The following is a 20012-nucleotide window of genomic DNA, read 5'->3' on the forward strand; positions in this document are numbered from 1 at the left end:
TTTTTTCTTCCACTTTGATATCTTACTTCTTTGAAACTAAATGGTGGCTTTGGACATATGATTATATGAAGTTTCCATCCTGAATTAGCGTGAATTATCTCTTAAAATCTTTTAAAGAACTTAATGACTGCCTTATATACACATAAATATGTTAACTACAAAAGGCTATATTCTTATTTTATTTAAGTAAACATTCCACTGTGACATTTTATGTATAACTTGAAATATCTATAATATTCCAAATATTTGATACGTGATTGTATATAAATCATATAGATATAAGCATTAATTTCTAAATTGTTACTACATAAAGATTTAATACTGGTAATATCAAATTAACCAGTGATTAATTATTTATTTTGAGTATTAAAAGAATTAACAATATTCTTAATATTCAAAATAAGTAATTGAAATTTCCATAAGGGAATATGTAATTACAGACTGTATGTACACAAGGTAATATCAAAATATTAATATTTTTATATTGCTTTTGAGGCAAGCATATGTTACCATTTACTATTTTGAACATATATATTGTAACGTTCAATCTTTATAAAAATTATTTTTATGTTAAAAACATTAACTCTATGACTACAAACGTATGCATGTATGTATGTATAATTAAGATTGAGAACATTACATTAAAAGTGAACAAAATCTTAAGAATATAATTAAAAATGTGTTTGCACACATTTTTTGATTTATTGCCTTCTATATCTATATTTCTCTCATTCATTACGAACGATAGAAAATGTTTTGCACATTATGTAGTCAAAGAAATAGCTGGTGAAATTGTAAGTATGAATCAAGTAATCAATGGGTGCGTTTGGTAAAGCAAATCTGAAGCGTCTGGAGGCACCGTTGACACATTCTGTCTTTGTTATTTATTGACATTGAATAAAGATAGTGTGAGGTAAGAGAGCACTCCGACGTCTCAAATTTGCTTTGCCGAACTCAGTAAATGTATGTTTAAAAAATTGTACATAAAGAGAAAAAGTATTGCTTTCTTTTTCGTAGTAATCATGATAATAATTAGACTTTACGACATCATGTATCACATAATTCTATATTATATTAATAAATATACAAACACATCATATATACGTGTATTTTTACTCTGGTAATCTTGAAAGACATTTCTTGCACTGTGCACACTATAATTACGATGATATATGTAAGTAATTCTGAATATATCTTTCTCTCTGTAAATATCATTGAAGATTTTAAGTCTCAGGCAATTTTTCGATTTTGAATTATTGAGTAAATATATAGTAAACAGAAAGGGGATTAGCTGTCCTTTTTAAAAAGTGATTGACATTAATGGTCAAAAGATATCGTTTTTCCTCAGTCCTGTTTTGTGCAACAATAAACGAAAATCGAAGTTCTTCAAATTCACAGCGTTTCCGGAAAAGTTAACGTACGTACCATTTCCCGTTTATTTGTAAGAGAATATGGGAATCATTTTCGCACGCATATAACATCAGAATTTGTACTCACCGAAACTGGATCGGCTTCGAATCACATTGTGTCGATTGCGATCGATGAAACGACATTGCTTGTTGCGAAGAACCGTGGCAAGTTGGCAACTGATACGCTTTGCTGATCGTTCCGTCATTTTAATCAACACTCCTGACTAAAATTCGCACTTGCTACACACGCACATACTTTATTCGGCAATCCCGATATTACGGATAATATATCACACGAGTAAAACGTAAACCGCGCGCGAGAATTTCACTTGGCGCGACCGTTACATTTGAAAAAATACGTAAAAAGAACGACTCGTCTGATTGGTGGCGAAAATCAACATGGCACGAAAGTGGCGTCACGTAACTTCATGGAAACGCAGGCCGAGGAAAGCCGTTGAATGAAAATTACGCGCCGAGACACAACGGAGACAAATTCGTTTCGATAATTTTCTATTTTGTATGCTCGCACGACGACTAGTAGCACTTCACTTCACTTCACTTAACTGGCACTCGCGACATTCTACCGACGTATTCCCTTTGAGCAAACGCTTTGCTCGAACGCGCACGCGAACACTTCACTCAAAACCGAAGGCAAACGCGCTTTACACATGAATACGACCTTTGCTATGATCTCACATAACTCGCGTATCGTTTGCTAGCAACACCGTACCTGTACAACATCGCACAATACGAATTCTGAACACGCGAGACACGCAGAGACACGCAGAGACACGCACGGACACGCACGGACACGCACGGAGTCGACAGAGCGTCTGATCGGCGCTGGAGCGCGGAGCAATATGGCGGCGGCAGCGGCGTACGTGACTCGGCGGTAGTCGGCGCAGGCGCGGCGAGTCAACAAGTCGGTCGCCTAGCAACGCCGAGTGGCGCCGACTAGCGCCGAGTACCGCCGAGTCTGCCTGCCAGCAGTCACGTACGCCACTCCCTCTGGTAAATAAGATGAATGTCACTAACAATAAATTGAAAAATGTATTCAATGTTGGTTGCAAAAAGATGTGGATAAAATTTATGAAATCTATTAAAGATAAATTATTGTATAAAAAAATAGGTTGAAATTTAAATTGTATTGCTAATTTTAACCTTCAGAAGTAATAAACCTTGAAGGTTTAAATTGATTTTGACCATATTTTTTCATGCATTACAAAAAATTGTCTTCAAAATAAGAAAATTTATGAACTAGGATTATATTAAAATTTCAACAATTATTAGGCACGTAAGTGTATTAGTATTCAAATATAAGGATATTATTTTATTGAATTTATAATTTAATTTGCTTGAAAATAAAGATATTAAAGAGAATATTAAAATTATTTTCATTTTGTGATGTGAGAACAAGTTTTTGTGTATTGAGGATCTTACATTACGCTTACACAAGCGCACAATATTGCTCATTTAATATATTTCGATACATATAATACACGATCCAATACAAAATTTAAGTGGCTTGATTTAGTCTTTATACCTTGTGTCATAAATTAATTTTACTTCGCTACTTCCGACAAACGTTTAACACAAATACACAATTGTATTCACATAATTAATACATCTTTATTAGAATCGATTTATATAGAAAACGTAGTTTTATATACACACTCCTAAATCTTACAATGATGAGATTAAAAGCTGTCATTACAAGAGTAACGCTCTGCATACGAGACAAATAATAATTCTATCTTAATCCAAATATAATAATTTCGAATTGTTAACTAATCTGTGATCTAAAAACAACACAATTCAGTATCATTATCGTAAATATTCCAAACTCATATTTTGAGACCAAAGTGAGTATAGTATAAGCGTATGTGATAGTGACTCTATAATCACTATAATTTAATATCATAACTTTCATCATCTCGTGAAAAGCTTTTATTAGCATTAAAAATATATGTAAAGTAGCATCTTCAGTATTGTCTGCCTCTGCCTCTGTTGTAACCGCCGCGTTGATAGCTGTTCACACTGGAATTGGCACCTTGCTGATTCCATCCACCTTGAACTCTGCCTCCCCTGCCTCCACCTTCTCGTCTGTCCTGATAATAGTTTCCGCCACTTCGATTGTCACTCCCATATGAATCTCTCTGGCCAGAGTACTGTGGCTGTTGGTAATTCTGGCTGTAACTTTGACTGTAATTCTGATTGTAGTTTTGACTATAATTCGCGCCAGAATCTCCGTGATAACCTCCACCACTACCACCACCACCACCACCGCTGCTGCTGCCGCCACTGCCACCGCCACCGCCACCACCACTACCTCTCTGGTATCCTCCTGCATCTCTATGGTCTGGATAACATTCTCTATGTCCATGTCCAGAGTATTGAGATTCCTGATAGTTTAAGTTCTGACCAAAATTATTACTGGCGTCTTTATGATCTCGATAACCGCCGCCTCCTCCGCTTCCGCCTCTACCGCTTCCGCCTCTACCGCCTCCACGTCCTCTATCTGCACCACCGCCGCCACGTCCGCTTCCACTTCCTCCTCTTCCACCCCTGAGAAAGAAATATATCTTATATAATATTTTATATACATACTTTATATACATGCATACGCACTCACATTATATTATTTTAATATTTCTTGATTACGCGCGATTCATTTGTTACAAACTATTTTTTTAAGTGTATTTAAAAATTGATTAAAAATATTATGTAGATCAGCTATGACAAAAGATGAAATTTTTTTCTACTATTTTATTATCTTACTGAAATGACGGTGGTCCTTGAACTCTATCTTTCTGCCATGGAGGCATCTCTGGTGGAGGTGGTTCTTGCTCATATGGTCTACCACCTCTGTCCGGTACCGCTCCGATAATAACACTATTAACTTTACTTCGTGTGTTCTTGCGAACACTCGCGTTACTAGTTTTCTCAATCACCGCTAAATCGTCTCTAGCCGCTAACAAATCAGCCAATGTCACTTTCGGCTCGTTATGTAGAGTCTTTCTTCTCTCCTCATATTTAGTATTTACTGCAGTCTCTTGTGACTTTATCCTGTCAGACCACTGTAAGTATAGTTTTAAATAATCATCAAAGTATACTGGTCTCTATGTACATAGAAGTTTTTTTATAAAGCGTTTGTTCTCACCAAAAATGATTGAACTGTAACGTCAAGACGTTTGAGCAACATCTCACGGCGAGTTGTGTATTCCTTGTGCATTTCTTCCTGCAATTTACCTAGTTGCTCCCACTGTTTAGAAGAAAGCTCAACATCTATGAGTGGTTTATCTAAATAATAAGATGGTACAGTCTTTAGAATCTCAGATAATTTAATTTCCAGTCTTGAAAATAATAATTCAGGCGAAATATTGTCTGGTGGCTTTTGAAACTGTAGTGTAACCAACATATTTTTCAAGTTTCTCGCAGTGTCACTTTCATCCTGCACAAATAAAATAATAATGTATTATATAATAATAATATACAAATTTATCATTATAATTTCTTTTAATAACAGTTAAAATTGTTTATTTCCACAAATGTAGATTAACATTAATCTCAGTTTGACTTATTCAATCGCATATATTTTTAATTTATCTTTATTAATAAAAGTTTAAACAATGAATCTTTATTTTTTCAAGTAAGAATTAAAAAGGGATAAAGGATAAATGAATCCAAGAATAAAATTAATCACATTACTAAAAATAAACATAAGAGTATTATATTTAAAATTACTTACAATAGTAACTTCTATTTGTTTTTTCTCTTTAGGACATTTTGCCTCCAATAATTTGCAAGCCATAAGCTCCGTTGCTAAAAACTCTATCAGGATAGATCTTTCAGATTCATTAGCTAGTCTTTGATTCATATGTCCAGTCGTCAGTTTCTCATTCACACATCCTATTTCCTTAAGAAAAAAGCTTAACTCTAAGAGAAAAGAATGGGCATCATCTGCACTTGTTGTAGCATGAACAATCTCATCTGTGTCTACAAATGTCACCAGTTGTTCAGCAAACCAGCTTATAAGACTAGTGAAATCTGAAGATTTTGCACCAAGTTTTAAGGCTTCCGACAGCTTGTTGGCATCGAGCATCGGTCCTGTATATCTGTAAGAACATAAATGTATTAATTCAAGAAGAAACTTTAATGTAAAAGATGCAAGTTTATTATTGCATTAAAAAATGTATTATTCAAAATAACTATCTAGACTTTTTAACAAAATTCCCATCATTTATAACGTAAAATTCCTCTGGTACTTTACTGATTTCTAAGATTTTTTAGTTTTATGATTTGAAATGTTCAATTCTCGAATACAACCTCCAACTACTCACCCAACATCTTGAAACATTTGTAGCAACCTGTCCTCCATGTCTCCCGAGAATTTCGTATATTATGAGGGGCAAGATTTGTAATAACTATATACCGTGTATTTATTTGAAAATTAGTGTAGAAATAAATGAAACGTTTCGCAACCTCGATTCCCTTAATTTCTCAACAACGATCAAAGCACAGAAACCGGTACCGGTCGTTTCATATGATCGTATGGATCTGTATGGATCGTTTCGGATGTGACATAGAGATGAAATTGCACAATAAGAACATAGATCATAAGACGACAAACTACATGTTATGAGAGAGGATGTTGGAAACCAGCGCCACTCGACTTGAACGCCACTCAACTAATGGAGTCGTACACAGCACTGAATTTTTAATAATTATATTGTATTTTAACTGTGTGTTTCGCAAAGTAAGACAGCCAAGTGTCAAGTATACTACATCGATTTAAAAATGTACATTTTTGCAATTTGCAATTTTTTTTTTTTGAAATTCGAATTGTAATTTTTGGAAATAATAAAAATTCTTAAAATTTTAAACACTCGATCCTTTATTATATTCTTAATTTTTTTAGTGTCTTGTTAATTTTTGAAACTTTTTATTTTCATGATTTTAAAACCTCGAATTCTTGAAGTAAATTTACAGTTTTTCAGGAGTGAAAGAATTGGTTACCGCGTAATATTTTTTTTAAATCGCCATCAAGTCGCGTCGTTTGTGCCACCATTGACACAATTGCGGGCAGTTCACTAGGTGGCGTTCCGTTAGCGTGTGCAATCGCAGATCGCACATCGCACATCGCAGTCGTTCCGTAGGCGTCATCATGGTGTAGCGTAGGTTGTAACGTTTTCGAGAGAGAGCGAAGGAGTTTGTTTTGAATCGATAACGGTACGCGGGTGCATCGATTTTCGGTGGTGTTATGGTGACTCGCCCAGCTACCAGGCTTGCCGAATTTGTCGTACGGTACAACGGCGATAATGATGATGCGGCACGATAGCGGTGAACAGCGTTGTCTAAGTACGGCCGTCTAGGCACCCGAACGGCAGACTGGTAAACGGTGGTGTGTGCGTGCGCGCGCGCGCGTGTACGGCGTGTGCGTGTGCGTTGTGTGTATTGTGCGCGATGTGGTGCCCGGGAAGGTATCAATGCCGACGACTGGGAGAGCAGAGATGGAACACCGCGTTCCTCCTGGTGCTCGCGTGCTCGCTCCTCACGCTGTCGAGCGTGTCGCCGACCTACGTAGAGTCGAGCGACAACGCGGACCGCTGCCCGGTCGAGTGTTCCTGCCTCGGCAATCTGGTCGCCTGCAGCGAACTGCAGCTGATCGAGGCGCCCAGCGGACTGCCACCGTGGACAGAGATCTTGTAAGTAAACGCTATGTCAAATTATAATAATTGTCGGTGGCAGGCTGATAGGATTATGATGTCTTTGTGTACATGGCATCTTAGTTTCCCTTGTGAGGTCCAGTTAAGTTTCTAGTAGGAAAACTCAATGTTCCGGAGTTGCACACAAAGTGTATTTCATTTGTCATTATCAGGATGAAGGTGTATAACAAACGCTTTGTTATTGTATATACATAAAAAAAACCAAGAATGATCTTGCATGGATCATGGAGGATTACAAAACCTGGCCTGTGTGTAATACGAGCTAACACTAGATAAGATAGAAGAAGAATTTGTAGCAAAAATGGAATAATCACTGATATGTATTTTACAATTGGCTATCATAATTTTTACAATGTATTTTTGTCCTCTCGAGATAGAGTTGAAGGACAAGGAGACAGTGTTTTGATATTGTATGAAATTTTTATATGAAAAAATTTACTGTTGGATCAAGAAGAGCAAAAGCAAGCAAAACAGCAACAAAACAGTATGTCACACAAATAAATAAGTTGTACAAAAATAAGTCTCCTAAATATCTATAAGTTTATAAAGTAATTCTTTCTTTTTCTCTCACTCTTAAATAATTTACTGTTTGAGAAAATCTGTTTATATTTATCATTTATTTATAATTAATTGTATAAATTCAACAACATTTATTAATTGTTTCTTAAAATAATATTTTAATATTTTAAAAAGTCACTAAGTATAAACATAATTTTTGTTTTACAACAATTTGTAACAATTGTTAAGAAAGTTTTAATTTAATTACCAAACATGGTAATTTAATAATTTACTTGTTTGTGTCTCAAATAAAAATTCAGAAGTGACCAACTATTATGCAGTAATTTATTATTTATTGGATGATAACTGTTATTACACTATATTGTTTGGAAGTCAAATTGAGGGAGAGTAATATTACTTGTTATGGCTGCATGTGGGTCGCTTGTCCCTTCACTGTACTAAATGGTCAGATTGATGAAACTGGCTCTACAAATACACTGGCCAGGTTTCTGTAGCCATATAGGGTGCTATGTGTGATGTGATGACTGACTGTTTAGTCCTCCAATGCTCAGAGTCAAGGATAGCAAGATCTAAGTAGGAAAGATTCATGTCTATGCTATTTAAGGTATTAAGATGTATAGTTATACAACATTCCTACTTTGTGCACAAGATGCAACTTAATAAAAAAAGAATGATTTTAAGAATTATTCTCTGTATAGAACTTGTAAAATAATTCTCATTATTTGCATTTATATGTTGAATAAATAATTCAAGTTTAGTTAACAAAAAATAATATCAAACATATCAAACATTATTATCAAATATTCTTATTTTCTGTTCTATATTTTTTCCTCTCAACTCATGTAAATTATTGAATAATAAAAATATACTTTTTATGATGAACTACACAGAATTTCTTTATGCAAGCAAGTTATATTTGTTGAATGTTATATCTTATTTTATTTAACATTTGAAAATAAAACAATTCTCAAAAATATTTCTTTCTGCATTTATACTCTAATGTGTGTTAATTAATATTATACAATATCTTATAAGAAATCTAAAAGCAGATATTTTTTTATATTATTTTTTAATTAATTAATTTATTTTTCAGAGAATTAAAGGATAACAATATTGCTAACTTGGAATTCGATTCACTGCTTCATTTAACAAAACTAAAAAAATTGTAAGAATTCTAACATTTGTTTCTCATAACACTTAACACTCCAAGGTAACAATATTTGTGTACATATTTATCTATAATTTCAGAGATGTAAGTGCTAATAAACTTGGAGATAATTTTACTATTGCCTTGTCAGACGTTGCACAATTACGTGAACTTAAAGTGAATAAAAATCACTTGACACAAGTGCCAGACCTTGTATTTGTTAGGAATATTACTCATCTTACGCTGTAAGTACTTGCATATACATCAATAAAACTCTTTTATTATAAGAATTTGTGTAATATCAAATTATAATACAATATTAATGACGTAATAATATAATGTTATTAATAATGTTGTTAATAACAAAGGTGTTATAATAAAGTATAATCTACGCGATGAATCAACAATTATCATTTTTTTACAGATCCCACAATTTAATTACTAGTATAAATGGGACTGCATTGTTTAGTTTACAACAACTTCAATACCTGGATCTCAGTGGAAATAAAATAAGTGTCCTTCAAAGGGGTTCCTTCTTCGGTCCTAATCGACTTACACATTTGTGTGTATTTTACTTGTATTTTAAAAATGTATTACATTATACATTTTTATAATAATTCCTTGTTGGCTAACATTTTTTTAATTTGAAGGAATCTAAATGCGAATCATATAAAAAGCATTGAAAATGGAAGTTTGGATAATCTGACTCTGCTGGAGGAACTTCGTTTAAACAAAAACAATTTGACACAGCTGAAAGATCTTTTCATGAATTTGGGAAAATTGCGAATATTGTAAGTGCTTATATAATTACTATACATACTATATATAACACTCAGAAACCAATCTTCAACGTATTATCTAAAACGTTTATGATAATATTACAGAGAGGTGAATAGAAATAATATACAACAAATACATGGATTAAGCCTAAAAAGTTTGAAAAGTTTAAAAGAATTATATCTAAAACGAAATAGAATAGATACATTAGACGATGGAGCTTTCTGGCCACTTAAAAATTTAGAAATACTACAACTCGACTTTAATATGTTAACTACTATAAGAAAAGGAGGCTTGTTCGGATTGGAACATTTGCAGAAACTGACTTTGTCACACAATCGAATCTCGAGAATCGAACCTCAGGCATGGGATATATGCAGGGAGATAGTAGAGCTGTGAGTCATTTTTGTTCATACAATTTATTACCTCTTTATCACCATGAGTCGTATAATTATAAATTTTTATTTTAGAGACTTGTCACATAACGAACTGATTTCTATAAACCAGAGTTCATTTGAATATCTTACAAAGCTGGAGAAATTGAAGCTGGATCATAATCAAATCGCATATGTCTCTGATGGAGCATTCAATTTTACAACTAACCTTCGTATCCTGTATGTTTATTATAAATCTTACTTAGTGAACAAATTTTGCTATATATTACTATGTTACAAATGCACTGCTTTGGTTTAAAGGGAACTCAATTCGAATAAGATATCCTATATGGTAGAAGATATTAGTGGCGCATTCTCTCCACTCGGTCAGTTGTGGAAACTGGGCTTAGCGCACAATAGAATAAAATCTATAAATCAAAACGCTTTTACTGGCCTGAGTCACGTTGTCGAACTCGACTTAGTTGGGAATAATATTACATCCATTCAAGAAAATGCGTTCCTTTCAATGTCTAGTCTAAGCAAACTTAAGATGAACACCGGTAAGTTCAAAGTTTTATGTTATGTATCATATATATAAGCGTGGATCGTAATAATTGTAATTGTCTTTTTTTTACATGTAGGAGCCTTGGTTTGCGATTGTGGACTTCAATGGCTAAGTATGTGGTTGCGAGAACATCCCTATAGCGAAGCTGAATTGCACTGCGGCTATCCGCATTGGTTGCAGGGCATGTCATTGAATCAATTACATCATGCAAACTTTACTTGTGGTTAGTATTCCTACAGTAAATCAAAGATTTTATGTATTTATATTTAATTACAATTGTATGTAATTGCTTTCTACAATTTTGCACCCTTAATAAAATATTTCTTTGTTATATTTACAGACGAGTATCCGAAACCACGGATCATTGAAGAACCTGCAGCCCAAATGAGCATCAAAGGTGATAACGTGAAATTAGTTTGTCGTGCAACTAGCACCGCTAATGCACCACTCCATTTTACCTGGAAGCATGACAATGTGGAGTTGGACGACGCGAATATGCAGACTAGTCTTAATTCTTCCGAGAGCGGAGTAACTGAAGCGACATCCATTTTATATCTTACTAACGTTACTCACGCTAATGCGGGAAAATATCAGTGTATGGTAACAAATACCTATGGAACTACGTACTCTGCCAAAGCCAGACTAAGCGTGTTAGGTAAATTAAACGTGTCCACTGTCCTTAATTATGCTACCAAAAGTGTATATATTTTATTAATTAACAATTCGTTTCTGAGACAAAGATTTTAATCATAAAAAATTTTTCTGCACACAGTTTACCCGTCGTTCTCCAAAATACCGCATGATATAAGAGTTAATGCCGGAAGTACTGCCCGTTTGGAATGCTCTGCTGAGGGACAGCCATCCCCGCAGATAGCTTGGCAGAAGGATGGCGGGAACGATTTTCCAGCTGCGAGAGAAAGACGAATGCATATGATGCCGACGGACGACGTGCTTTTCATAATAAACGTGAAAATGGCCGACAGCGGAGTTTACTCGTGTACAGCGCAAAATCTGGCCGGTCTTATCGTTGCAAATGCTACCCTTACTATACTAGGTAATAATAATTTTTTATTGTTCTTGGAACCTTTAAATGTAAGAAATTGTTCTTGTATGAATGTACTTATAATACACTTCCGTTTTAGAAATACCATCCTTCGTAAAACCGATGGAGAACAAAGAAATAATGATAGGCGGTTCGATTGTGCTCGAATGCATGGCCAGCGGCTCGCCACGTCCGAAATTATCGTGGCGGAAGAATGGTAGTCCGCTGCAAGCAACGGAGCGTCATTTCTTTACTGCGGAGGATCAACTTTTGATCATCGTCAACACGATCGCCAGTGATGAGGGCAGTTACGAATGCGAGATGAGTAATTCACTGGGCAGTGTCGTCGGCGCATCACATCTTACAGTCAAACCGGGTAATTCTAATTGCTAATAATACGATCGAAATATTAGTAACGAAAGTTTCTTGTCGTCTAACATTGAGTTTTTATTTTATATCCAGTTCCCGTTTCCACATTGAACGAATCCGAAATACTGGGGCTGATAGTAATAACTGTAGTGTGTTGCGCCGTCATTACTTCCGTGGTTTGGGTACTCGTGATTTACAAAACCAGACGCCAATTGAATCCCACGCAGGACACCGCCGCGCAACCGACAACGACCGTTATATTGACTGTGCCAGAGGTACAAACGCAGTTGTATTTGGACACGAGCTCGCAGCACAGCAAAGACAGTGGGACTGGAGACAGCACTAATCCCAGTAATGATCAGCTACAATTGTGCTTACCTGGTAAACAATTTTTACATAGTAAAAATCAGTAAAAAATTATTGTTTCTATAAATCCGCAATTTTTTCCGTTTCTATAAGTCCAACGTGTTTTTATGTTAACACTTCGTCTTTTATTAATTATTGTCACGAATAATAATGTTACATTTTTATGTTTTATTAGAAGAAGTCGTAACGAGTTCTGTCAATAATGAGGAAGAAATGGGAACTATAAACGTCAACGATCCTCTCTTGCGTTACACGAATCATGAGCGACATGAAAATGCCGATAGCGCGGTCTGAAAGGAAAACGAGTCAAAGTGTGAGTAAACGGAGTTAACGCGTGTAGCGTTTGTGAGTATTCGTGAATGCGGCTAATCTTTAAATCAAGATATAAATATTCTGCACGTCGTTTACATTAACAAGCCGTAGTATTATGAGCAAGGGCTTAACGGTCCCACTGCCTAAGAAGTGACCTATAGTGGACGTTGATCCATGCAACAGTCCAATACACAACGAAGTATTTGTTACTGCTGCGTATGAGAATGGATCAGCGAGTCACGGCATAAGTACAATATAAGAAACGATAGCGAAAACACCTACATCGTCATCGTATTTATTATCGACATGACTCTCGTTCAGTTGAACGTAGGAACATCGGGCGATATAAAATGTAAATAATTAGACTAAGATCCTATTATAACATTAGTATTATTGTAGCGCGTGTCGCTCAGTCTCTGGGAAATACAACGCTCGTACATTTCTCTTTTTTTTTTTTTTTGAGAGTTTATCTGAATTATAAAATGTATAAATTAAAATTTTGATTAAATTCTGTTCAATTAATTTGTGATATGTAGTACTTGTTAAACGTATAAAAAAATGTTTATTTGCAAATTATGTTGTTAAATACATTCACTGATAGATGTTCACATAGCTTGTATTTAGTAAATATTTGCTAGTTTGTATAAGCGTTGTACCTTTCCTGAACATAGCCATTGTAATGCGTGCAAGAACATTGCTATATAAACTATAAAAGCCACGTATATTAGACCAGCCTTTGTGATAGATATTTATTCTAGAGTTATTTGCGTAGGCGGCTATTTATAAATGTGCAGAGAAGGAAATATGAAACTGTCATTTTATTCTAGAAAAAAACGCAACTGTTAATGGATGGATGTATATTTAAGCACCAAAGCGTTGATTTTAGATATACTTTGTTTTCCCGCTTATTTCATAGTCACGCGTGACATCGAATCGCTATATATATTTTTGGTTAATTTAATTCGTGTACTGATCAAAATGTTGCTCACTACTAATAGATACATTTGTGTTCCAGAGAGATATGTAGGATCTTTAGCTTTCGTAGGCATTTTCGTTAGTATTAATATAAATTAAGTTGAAACGCATACAACATGAGACTTTACAAATAATCTTCCATGTATTGTTATTGTTGTTTTTCAGGATTTGAGTAGTGTTTGTTGGAGATCTCAAGGTTCTTCAATACTGTATATTATGAAAAGTATAAAAATTTATGTTTTTTTTCCCCCTTATATATTTGCATCCTGCAGTATGATTGTAAATTATTTGAAAATTACACCAAAGTCTCTATTTTACAATTTAAAAACATCCTTTTGTTAAATAACTTTTTTGCGTCTTATTTTACTTTCTTACTCGACTAAAATATTGGAATTTATTGATGCGTCGTTATAAAATAAAATTATACATAAATTTAATAATATTAATAGCTTTTACGTAATATGTTTTCAACAATTTGTACTCATAAATATGTTGACAAATTCGATATTTATAGTTTTAATCTATTAATAACAATAATTTTTTTAAAGATGCTCTTTAAAAAGGAAGAAAAGAAAAAAGCAGGAGAATGTTGTCCAATAAAATAAATTTGAAATGCGATAATGCGCAAGTGATTATTATGAAAGTAAAAATTTTAACAAATGTCTTTTATCAAACGGTAATATTTGAAAACTTTCACAAGATATATAACCTATATATTTTTCTATAACTTACATATTGTAAAAGAATTAAAAATTGCATAAAATTCGCACAAGACGAAGAGCCAGTACTATTATTATTACTACTATTAATACTATTACCATCATCACTATTACTACTATTACTACTACTACTACTATTACTACTGCTACTCTTACTTCTACTATTACTACTACTACTACTACTACTACTACTACACTACTACTATTACTACTACTACTACTACTACTAATACTACTACTTAATCGCAAACTCGCGCGATTTTTTTCCACGAGTTACTACTCCTTATTTACACAAGTGTCCGATATGCGCAGAGTATAATGTGCTCATTACAATTAAAATTCAAGTATTGTATAAAGTAAAAATAGTGCGTATATATTCTACTTATTTGCGTAACTCATAATGTATATGTTAAACAGTATGTGAGAGTGGTTTTCGAGCAGACCGAGAAGAAAAACCGAGGATATATACGTTTCATTAATATAGTTTGTGTAGAGTTTTTTCCTTATTAGTAACAAGTATTAAATTATATAGTCAAGAGAGAGAGAGATGGAGGGAGGGAGGGAGGGAGGGAGGAGGAGGAAGAGAGAGAGAGAGATATGCTCTATTGAAATAGTGTCTTGGCTTGTGCCGGTGTGATGCACCAAATGAAGCATCGGTTTCTCATTCAGTATTTTCCTTGTTGTTATATAGTATTGTGTACAAATATAAATAATCATCTACAATATATTTCGTGCATTGTTATTTACTCGCAGTATATTTTAAAGCTCTAACATTACTTACCTTCCTATAAATTATCCTTGTGTCTGTTAATAGAAAAAGAAAGGAACATATAAACTTATTCAGCATTAGTTTTATAATTTTCATTAAAGAAGTCAACATTAATGAAGGCACCGAATGAATGTACATACATATGTGAACATACTTATATTTTTTTTTAAAAGGTTAGATAGAATGATCTTTGCTCATAAATTGTGCTCAATAAATTATTCTCTACTTATCATCAGCTAACTTTTCTAGATTGAATCAAAGATTTATCCTTGAAACAGAAGAGATAAGGAAAAACCGAATGCAACAGACTTAGTACAGTATACCTACTTATTTTCAAGTATCACAATTATTCAAATGTACATAATGTATATAATATACATATATTCTACAATCCTTCATTTCGAGATTTGTTAATCATTCGTGTTTACCGCACGGCTGAAATTCGCATTCTCCTCGTCATGTAACAATCATTTTTAATTCAATAATTTATATTTATAAAAAGCGAGTGAAATTGCTTAATTAGCGGAAGATTGAAAAGAACAGAGGAAGAATTACTTTTTCTCTTCATTACATTAAAATTTTACTAAGTAATATATAACTGTAGATATATATATGCTCTAAATTTATCTTTCAAAATATTGATATATAATTTAGAAATAATTTATACTCCTTTCTATGTATACGTAATGTACTTACAAAATTAAATTTTTTTATGTTGTAGGAGATCAACGTTTTTCTCGATAATTCTTCCGAAAATTAGTATTTATTGAAAGGCAAATTTGTGAAGATAGTATAATATCACTTGAGTTTTCTGCACCATTTATGTCTTTAGAACAGAAACTCAACTCGCTTTCACATATTTCTTGCTAATACTGCTGTCGTCAACAAATAATTTATTTATTAATTGAATTTAATTATTAATTAAATATTAGTCCATTTGCATCTTTACTTAATGTCAAATTACGTAAATATGAATAATAATAAATCTATATACATATATGAAGAAGGCCCTCAACAGCTTTATCTATCACGATGAGAAGAGAATCCAATTCGCTGACAGCATTTTTTCTCGTGATGCGAATTTCGCCGAACGTACGTACCTATACACATTGAAATATAGGAACGCTTCCTCTGAGGTAGCACATCTCCGATACGAGATATCGTTTATTTGCAATTCGATCCTCGTTACAACGAACATCGCACGCACGTAATTCACAAAATTATAAAGTTTCACAAATCGACTCCTCGCTATATTTAATCGATCGTTTACATGTATGTAAAATCTTACTACATGCAACTGCGTCTCTATGACATCGCATTTAAGCTTCCACGCAAAAGATACGAAGGAAGAGATAATAGCACAAGAAATATCGCCAAATTTAGTTTCTCAGACATTCTTGTTTAAACAAAGCCATACATCGAAATTCTGAAACAGTCGCTCTTTCTCTCTCTTTCTTCGCACAGATAAATTCGTCGTAATCACAAATTGGCAATTCAAAACATGCACTCCGTTGCATCAAATAACTTTACTTCTAGTGATATAAATATAACACGTTCCAATAAATTTTTTAGACACTTCTAATTCAATGATATCTCACCGGAATCCCTTTTTCTAATATTCTTTTAATAGTTGTATGTACAAATGCGAATAGATTGAAATCAAGTGGTAAAACAATTTGATGCAAAAGATTGCTCGATTAAAATACTAAGAATTCTAATTATATATTCTAAAAAGACAGAAAGGAACTACTTACAGAGCGTAATTGTGATCAAAGACGATCAAACACGCTAATGTTCCATGTCTTTCTCTAATTACTATTTTTTCATTGTCGTTGCCATTTAAACGAAGATTCATTCGAGATCTAGACGCTGGAGATATTGATACATTCGAATAGACTAATGTATAAAAATACATAATTGAATTAATATAAAATAATATTAAATTGAAATCTAGATTTTACGGCTGAATGATTTAGAATATTTTTGGTTGATTGATTCGATTACATAATATTATTCATCTTAGATTCGCCGATTTGTCTCTTGGCACTACGTGCTGCGTGATCCATGTACATGCAACCGTAATAGTCTAAAAATAAACAAACAGCAACAAGAGCAAGGATAACAAGTACGGTGCCAAATGATCTATTTATAATATAACGAGATCGGCAATATTTTTTTCGAAAGATCGCTCTATCAGCGGCAATTAAATCAACTGCATCTTCGTTTTGTTTTCCCCTTGGGCACTCCATAAAATGCGTCGTGTACGGCAATTTAATAATCTGAAGAATCTAACAGGCTCTATTCTTATTTATATATAAGTAAGGGCCAAAGCACAAAACATGGCGTAATGATTAAGACCGTCGTAGTCGTAGACGTAGACAACGCACAAGCTTGTCGCACTACGACTGTCTTAATCATTACGCCATGTTTTGTACTTCGGCCCTTATACAGATAATTTTTTAACGTAATTTCTAAATATCTAATGTAGAAAGAATACATAAAAGAATACATAAAAGAAATGGGAAAGAAATGTTCTCAATAAATCGAAATTTTCTTACGATTTACACATTAGACATTAATTAGATATTATCCTATGTATTTTCTTCTCTATGTACGAATAAATTATTTATATAACTTAGATTGTAATCTGTGGAACGTTCGCAATTAAGAAGTCCCGTACAGTCCGTTAAAGGCTTTCTCGAATACATCGCAAGTAAATATCAAGTACCTATCATATCACACACACACACACACGCACGCGCGCGCGCGCGCGTGCGCGCACATGCACAGGCCAGAAACAAGATTTTCATCTATTTGTATATTATCTATGTTCGTTCATACATTCGAAACCGCAATATCAGCGACGTCATCGAGAAACGCCTTATCGTCATGCGAAAATTATTATTTTGAGTCATCGCGTTTGCTTAACAATACCGTAACGAGAGAGCAAAGTTAACCACAGACGCTGTAAAATGTAAACTTCTAGGCTCTTGTGATAATCTTAGAGTAATTCTATTTAGCAGCCTTACTTTACGCTAAATGAAATATATAATAAATACCCCGAGAAATCATGAAGTTGCTAGAGTTAGCAAATAAAACTAATTGAGCGCATGAAAGCTCTGTCATAAGATTGGCAAAGGAACTTTTGACCTCTTACACGAAGTCTCTCTAATCGTGGACGACTAAAAATACGAATAAATTGTCGTACATGACGCATAGGTTTTTTGACAAACGGACACCCACCCGTGAATCGCGAGTAATGCGAGATAAACGTGCTCATTCACGTATAAAAATATCAGCAAAAATACATCCTCAATAATTTATCTATAGCGTCGTCAATTATTCACTCTATCTATATTTATCTAAATTATATATATATATATATATATATATATATATATACGCACACATATACATATTTATTTATACTTATAATTTTGTAATTTCCTGCCACACATGTAACGTAGCAGTCTAAACCGTACGCGTCTCACCGACTTACTCACGCGCATTAGTTATCTGTATCCGGCAAATAGCAAAGTCTACCTGTCTTCGCTTTTGCAACTGTTTTTCCTTTCAATCGATACGTCATTATAAAACACCTTATTATAAAATCACTTCTTATGAATCATTATAGTGCTGATTCGTAAAAACGCACTTTCTCACGCCGCAAAAAAAGTTACTCAGGCATTACGTATACGTAATTAATTGTGTTGATTTTCGTACATACAGTTACTCTTCTGGATGGCACCGTAGGATTTAGCTTTACGCTTCAATGGTCGTTTAATATATCAGTTTCGCATTCGTAAAAATTATCCTTAAAGATAATCTTAAAATTAACCCAAAGAACAGCGTATCAAGTGCAACATCGAAATCAGCAGTGTATTCGTAAGTCTTTTCATCCTCTAAATGAATCCTGCTCTAAAAATTCCTGCGCGATTGTATCTTCTATGTCGGAGTAAATTTAATAAATAATTTATAAAACTCCATTACACACTCTTGTCTACCATTCTATTAAATTAAGACTAAGTCCAGCTATCACTGAAGTAGATTGTTTCGTCATATCTACACGATCCACACACACACACACACACGCGCGCGAGAAACACACTCTCTTTATCCTAATTTTTACACTATGCATAAATCTACTCCTGCTTCTTGCTTATTTTAATTCTTTATTAAAACCAAACGGAATCAGAATCAAGCAACTCTCACATGGTCACATGGTGACTCGAGGATCCTGCACAATCGTCAATCCTATCGCTGTTCGATTTTGCAAGTTGGAAGACCTTTCCGAAACGGTGTCACATTATTTCATCTTCGAATGCATCTGCATTCTATTACTAATAGACGCTTCTCCAGCTCTGTTTAATATTCCGCGCCACAATTTTTTTTCCTTTTGCGAGTACATTTTTCTGCATTAATTTTTTGGAACGATTTTCAACGATTTGTTCATCGTTCCGACTTTAACTTAGTTCTTCTTCTTCTTCTTCTTCTTCTTCTTCATCTTCTTCTTTATAGATGCGCTTTTGCTTTCACTAGTCATGTAATAAATCGATATTCGGTCTAGACAACGAGTGATCATCAATCGTTATTCATGTCCTTCAACTCGGTGTATGCGATTCGCTTCCGGTACAAGTTGTTACCACTTGACAGCACCTTCCTCTTGTTCGGCATCGTCGATGGACCGGGCACGTAATAATGTCGCCTCTTATACATTACCATTCTGTAAGAAAAAATTACTTAAGACATCTGCATGACAATTAATTTCCTACAAAAAAAATATATGAATTAAATGAAGCTGTGTTGGAAATTTATTTCGCAAATTATAACTTATTATAATTAATTATTATATCCTTTGAGTCCTTTCACTTCTGATAATAATCTTTAATTATCGTCCATCTATGTGCGTTGCTTTTTTTATAATTCTGTGATCAAATTTTAAT

At 33.9% G+C, this 20012-nt stretch overlaps 3 protein-coding genes across 7 annotated transcripts in view; 1 reads left to right on the forward strand and 2 right to left on the reverse strand.

Moving 5' to 3' along the window:
* Nucleotides 1–2872: 2872 nt before the first annotated feature.
* LOC105831464 (protein FAM98B) lies at nucleotides 2873–6218 on the reverse strand. Its single transcript, XM_036293257.1, has 5 exons — nucleotides 5750–6218; nucleotides 5158–5524; nucleotides 4570–4860; nucleotides 4188–4486; nucleotides 2873–3974 (listed from the first exon to the last, which is right to left on the reverse strand). Exons 1-5 carry the CDS (start codon nucleotides 5785–5787, stop codon nucleotides 3392–3394), a joined length of 1578 nt encoding a protein of 525 aa, XP_036149150.1. The 5' UTR covers nucleotides 5788–6218; the 3' UTR covers nucleotides 2873–3391.
* Nucleotides 6219–6360: 142 nt separating this feature from the next.
* Nucleotides 6361–14159, forward strand: LOC105831466 (leucine-rich repeats and immunoglobulin-like domains protein 3). Of its 2 annotated transcripts, none has more exons than XM_028193810.2 (14): nucleotides 6361–7114; nucleotides 8748–8819; nucleotides 8903–9046; nucleotides 9226–9363; nucleotides 9452–9592; nucleotides 9686–9973; nucleotides 10049–10192; nucleotides 10274–10512; nucleotides 10594–10740; nucleotides 10858–11172; nucleotides 11290–11571; nucleotides 11660–11935; nucleotides 12022–12309; nucleotides 12473–14159. In XM_028193810.2, exons 1-14 carry the CDS (start codon nucleotides 6873–6875, stop codon nucleotides 12586–12588), a joined length of 2832 nt encoding a protein of 943 aa, XP_028049611.1. In that variant the 5' UTR covers nucleotides 6361–6872; the 3' UTR covers nucleotides 12589–14159. The 2 variants fall into 2 exon arrangements, with proteins under 2 accessions (XP_028049611.1, XP_012527056.1); XM_012671602.3 differs by having other exon boundaries at nucleotides 6363–7114; nucleotides 12470–14159.
* Nucleotides 14160–15213: 1054 nt separating this feature from the next.
* Nucleotides 15214–20012, reverse strand: part of LOC105831468 (trehalase) — a 59575-nt gene continuing 54776 nt past the window's right edge. For 3 of the 4 annotated variants that reach the window (XM_028193812.2, XM_012671611.3, XM_028193811.2), the window contains exon 7: nucleotides 15229–19792. In XM_028193812.2, the coding sequence (XP_028049613.1) occupies nucleotides 19651–19792 (142 nt within the window). In that variant the 3' untranslated portion in view covers nucleotides 15229–19650. Of the gene's footprint in view, nucleotides 19793–20012 lie in introns of all 4 variants that reach the window. The other variant, XM_036293256.1, reaches the window with a different exon arrangement.

The sequence above is a fragment of the Monomorium pharaonis genome, chromosome 10 (assembly GCF_013373865.1).
Source record: "Monomorium pharaonis isolate MP-MQ-018 chromosome 10, ASM1337386v2, whole genome shotgun sequence".
NCBI classification, from domain to species: Eukaryota; Metazoa; Arthropoda; class Insecta; order Hymenoptera; family Formicidae; genus Monomorium; species Monomorium pharaonis.

Coding starts and splice junctions, on each gene's coding strand:
- LOC105831464 (XM_036293257.1), bottom strand. CDS start 5,787: ATGGAGGACAGGTTGCTACAAATGTTTCAAGATGTTGG. Junction 5,525..5,749: donor CAAATGTTTCAAGATGTTGG/GTGAGTAGTTGG, acceptor ATGTTCTTACAG/ATATACAGGACCGATGCTCG. Junction 3,975..4,187: donor CAAGGACCACCGTCATTTCA/GTAAGATAATAA, acceptor TTTCTTTCTCAG/GGGTGGAAGAGGAGGAAGTG.
- LOC105831466 (XM_012671602.3), top strand. CDS start 6,873: ATGTGGTGCCCGGGAAGGTATCAATGCCGACGACTGGGAGAGCAGAGA. Junction 9,364..9,451: donor CCTAATCGACTTACACATTT/GTGTGTATTTTA, acceptor TTTAATTTGAAG/GAATCTAAATGCGAATCATA. Junction 10,741..10,857: donor TCATGCAAACTTTACTTGTG/GTTAGTATTCCT, acceptor TTATATTTACAG/ACGAGTATCCGAAACCACGG.